Source organism: Grampus griseus (assembly GCF_964374135.1).
Source record: "Grampus griseus genome assembly, chromosome: 5".
NCBI lineage: Eukaryota > Metazoa > Chordata > Mammalia > Artiodactyla > Delphinidae > Grampus > Grampus griseus.
Genome location: NC_138998.1, coordinates 129,450,317 through 129,455,400, shown reverse-complemented (window position 1 = coordinate 129,455,400; position 5,084 = coordinate 129,450,317). Strand labels below are relative to the sequence as shown.

General features: G+C 37.0%; 1 protein-coding gene across 1 annotated transcript; it reads right to left on the bottom strand.

Annotated features, from left to right (window-relative positions):
* Positions 1-2,205: 2,205 nt before the first annotated feature.
* LOC309823203 (keratin-associated protein 13-1-like) lies at positions 2,206-2,721 on the bottom strand (the record flags this gene model as incomplete). The annotated part of the gene is made up of 1 exon (XM_082655345.1): positions 2,206-2,721. The coding sequence occupies one exon, from the start codon at positions 2,719-2,721 to the stop codon at positions 2,206-2,208; it is 516 nt and encodes a 171-aa protein (XP_082511471.1).
* Between the last annotated feature and the right edge of the window lie 2,363 nt (positions 2,722-5,084).

Genomic DNA, 5,084 nt, shown 5'->3' with positions numbered 1-5,084 from the left:
TTTGCTTAAATGTACCCAATATATATTTTTTATTTACTCTTTATTCTTTCCTACATTTTTTTGCTATAGGCTAGGATCATTTTGCTTTTAACTATGTATAACTTTTATCTATATATTTTGTGCTGGAAGGCTAGTGACAAGTTCTCGAAGTTTTCAATTGTCTGAAAATATCTGTATTTCTATTTCCTTTTTGAAACAGATACTCACTAGTGATGTATTCTAGTTTTAAATTGTTCTTTCTTCACAAATTTGAGGCTATTTAATTTTTTTCCTACCTTCCCCTTTCTATATGTTTAGAGTTCAGTTGTCAATTTTATTGTTGTTGTTGTTGTTTTTGTGGTACACAGGCCTCTCACTGTTGTGGCCTCTCCCATTGTGGAGCATAGGCTCCAGACACTCCGTGGCATGTGGGATCTTCCCAGACCGGGGCAGGAACCTGTGTGCCCTGCATCGGCAGGCGGACTCTAAACCACTGCGCCACCAGGAAAGCCCTATTGTTGCTTTTTTTTGAAGGTAACTTGATTTTTTCCCCATAGGTTGTTTTACATTTTTTTTCTTTTTCTTGTTCATCAGTTTGACTCCATTGTGCCTAGGTGTGGGCCTTTCTTCATATTTGTCATACATGGGATTTGTAACATTTCTTGAATTTGTGAATTGATTTTCCTCTATTTGGAAAATTCTCTCTGGATCTGTTTCTATTCTATGCTTCGTCTCTTAGATTTGGTGATGTCTTGACTTGTCAATGGCTGTTAATTTTTCATTGAATATGAACGTGTATATATATATTTATATATATGTATATATACATGTGTCTGTGTGTGTGTGTATATATATATATATATATATATATATATATGTATACATACACACACAACTTGTTTTAGGACTCCAGTTGAAATTTTTAGACCTTTCCATATTCTCCATGTTCCATATGCTCTGGAATGCTGTTCAATATTTTTATGCTTTCTTAACTTTTTAGTTTGAACATACTCTTCTGAACAATCTCTAATAGTTTCTTCAGCTATGTCTAATTTATTTTTAATCCAATTGTAACCAATTCTACATTTAATTTATTGCATTTTTTAATATTAGAATTTCTACTTGATTCTTTTAATATGTTTCAATGTTCTGCCAAAATTTTCTATCTCTATTTCTTAAGCATATGGATTATAGTTATTATAAGATCTATGTTCTACCTTTCTATTTACTGAATCCCTTGTAGGTCTGTTTATACCACATAACACATATTTTGGTTTTAATAATTTCTTAACTTCTTAAAGTCTGATAAATTTTCCTTGGATATCAAACTATAACTGTATCACCTATATATTCATCTATATTTACATATTCATTTATAGCTATATATTCATTGGTAATTATAGCTATATAAAACTATATCTATAACTGTATCTATGTGGGGATCCACATCCTACAAGGGAATCAATCTAATTTCTGATTCTGAGATATTCTATTCAAACAATACTCTTCCACCAGTTATAGTCTGAGTAAGAAAAATATCTGAGGTCCTCTAAAATTTGTTCAAATCCCCAACTTTGTAGGATTTCAGAACCTATTCCCATGTGCATATTGATCTTTTTCTTTTTTTTGCGGTGCGCGGGCCTCTCACTGTTGTGGCCTCTCCCGTTGTGGAACACAGGACATGCAGTTTCAGCGGCCATGGCTCACGGTCCCAGCCGCTCCGCAGTATGTGGGATCTTCCCAGACCGGGGCACGAACCCGTGTCCCCTGCATCGGCAGGTGGACGCTCAACAACTGCGCCACCAGGGAAGCCCTGATCTTTTCATATTATCTTTTTTATCTATCACAATCAAACCCTAGTCAATAAACACTTTTATCTATTATAATCACATAAACAATAATAATAAACAACTAACAATAATAAACATAGCTGGATATCAGAATCAATTAATTTATTAGATTATAATGACTTTTCACACAATTTTGGAAGAAAATACAATGTCAATTCTATCTGCAATGCAGACTTTAGACTTTATTTTGAGTTAGTACTTTAATAATAAAAATTGTTAGATAAAGTTTGTCAGCCAACGTTCAGGACCAGAGATAAGGTGACAATTTGATAATTAGAAATAAGAGGGTAATTCTTCCTGTAGATGATGAAAACAATAAAGGTTATGAATAGAGTCATTGAAGACATTGGACAAGATTAAAAATTATGTACGATGATCAGTAGGAGCCAGATCCACAGGTTGGTCTGTAACAAGACTGGAAGTTCCCAGAAGTGAAGTAGGATGGGTAGCAGAATCTAGATCCATAGTTTAGAGAAGGGAAACCACGGACTCTGTAAGCCACGGGTCTGAAGCTACTGGAACCACAGCCTGGTAAGTAGGAGCTTCCAGATCCATAGCCCAGGGAGCAGCTGTTGCTGGACCCAAAGCCTAGAGACCTAGAATAAGTTGTCTGAGAGGGCCTGCAGAGTGTGGAGGTTCTTGAGTGGTAGCAGGATATCTGGCTAGGTCTAGACAGCACATAGAATGTCTGATACCTAGTGGGTTTACAGCAGGTCTCCTGACAACCACTGTAGAGAGAGGAGCCCAGCTGGCAGGTAGTAGGAGAGCAGGAGACAGTACCAGTACCAGTAGACCAGGTTGCTGGATAAGAAGAGCCACAGGAGGAGCCTGAATAGCACAGGTGGTCCCCAAGGAAGAGAGAGAATTTTCCAGAACAGCGGTTGTAGGACATATTGACAGGAGATGTGAGTTCAGCTGAATTACAGTGAGAAGATTCTGAGTTTGAATGTTACTCCTGGACTGTGGTATTTATATATTCACAGTAATGGGTGTGGCACCTTACAGTAACATCTTTCCATATTTGAGCCCACTCATTTGCTTACATGTAACTCAGTAATTCTTTTTGTAATAGCAGTTAACTAACTCCCTTCATCTTATATTTATAAGTGAACTCATTTTTATAGCTCTATGTCAATGAATTATATCTATGTTACGAATGGTCTGACAGCATGGAATTAATGTCTACTTCATCATGGCCAAGTAAGCCCTTCTTATTTTCTTGGGCAATAACTCCTGTATATCTACTCCTGGTTCGGCTGGGGAAGGTTTTCTTCCTAGAATGGGGACTGCAATGCTGTCATCTCCCTTTTGTGCCAATTGTCAAGAGGCAGAAATCAGGTCTTGATGAGAAACCTTACAAAGATTGCCTTTATAGCAAGCCATTGATTCTCACTCTGCAACATAATTTTCCATCTTACTTACTTACTGTTTCCAATTTGCTTAAACTATTAGCAGTGCTTACTATGTCCAATCTAGAAGAGCCGTATAAAATATGCCAAAGGGATTGAGAGAGATCACTAGGAATGGGGATGATCTTGAATAAATTTTTTAAAATTGTTTAAAAAGTTAATCAATTCTAAAGAAAGAACAGACCACTATGGACATATGTGAAGAAAAACAAAGTGGGAGACACTATGGGGATGAAGTGAGGAAACTAGTGACAGTGGTAGAAAGAGGGACAAATCTGCCAGGATTTTCTTCTAACCCAGTGGACGAGCTATGGATACTCTACTTTTAATTCAACTAAATCAAAATTGTTTCAAAATGAGCTCAATTCATGAGTTTTGTAGATACATTTATATTTGTAAAATGTCCTAGGGTTTCTCCTCCCACGATATTTCTGAACCTGATCAGAAAATTTTGAATGCCTTCTGAGTATTTCCAAGGCCTTGGTAGAGCCCTAATTAAGTACATGATTCTGTCCCAGGTTTCTTATTAAACGTGGACTCAGGTTTTGAAAACCTTGAAGTTTATAACTTCAGGGTCCTTTTATAGCACAAAGAATACAACACTGTGTATATAATAGTAGATATAAATATGAATACTACTTTAGAATAAAGAATATTAACCAACAAAAACCTACAGGTTGACTAAAGACACAAATATTACAAAATCAAGACATTAATATATCATCTATAAACTTTCCCCAACATTTCTTGGCTACACAGTCCTTGATCGCCTCTACGTAGGATGATCGTTTTATCAACATGATTTTCTTTGGAAAGAATAGAAATATAATTCAGCTTTTCTCTAGAATTGTATATCAAAAAACACTTAAATTATTTTCAATGACATGGAAAGTTTTCTTTCAACATTGCCATTTGTTATAACTAATGCTGCACCTGTAACATCCTCCATTACTCCTTCTTGGTCAGAGCTTCAAGCCTGGGGTTATGCTTAGCTCTGCCAGGTGTCCTGGTTCACCTCCCCTCTAAGTCTTCTGGCCCTGGGGTTTGGGGACTTGTGTGAAGATTAGCTGCAAATAGCTGTGGACCCTAGGCTTTAGTGGCCTCCTAGCAGGTAGCAGAGCAGTATATTGGTTCAAATCCTTCTTCTTGAGGTCAAAGCTCCCTGAGGTCCTGAGGTTCATCAGGTTGACTCTGTTGGCTAAAGGTAGTAGAGGCAGCTCTCTGGATTCATCCACAGCCCCAGAACTACCACAAGGACACAGAAGTGACACCCAGTCCATAGCAGCCCAGCTGGAGCAGCAGCTTTGTCCAAGCTTCCCTGGAGGAATACCAAGAGAGTTTTGGAAAAAGTTAAGCAAAAGAATCCTCAGGAGGACCCTCACACTTAAGCTCCATTAGGTTAAATCTGTCTCTGTCTTTACCTTAGATGCCCTGCCCAAAATGTCTGAATATGTGCTATTGATGTTCTCTTTGAAATATCAGGAACCTACGTGGAGTGCCCAAATCTCCCTCCAAGATACCTTCCATGGCAACGTCTCTCTCCTGTGCTCCAACCAAAGCTTTGATCATTACATTGTTATAATTTATTGTTGCTTTTGTTATTTGTCTCTGATCTTCTTTAACTCTAAGTTAAAATACATAGGAACATGTCTGACAGATTTATCATATTCTTTGAGTATATTACTATGTTTCTGACAATTTCAAGAGAAACGCACTGATGTAACACACACCGAAGGTCAAATATGTGTTATCAGGAATTCAAGAAGTTAATGTTGTGGCTTATGGCACTGAATTGCAGCTTTATTTAATAAAAATACAATAAAATTATACTATATATGCTTAAATT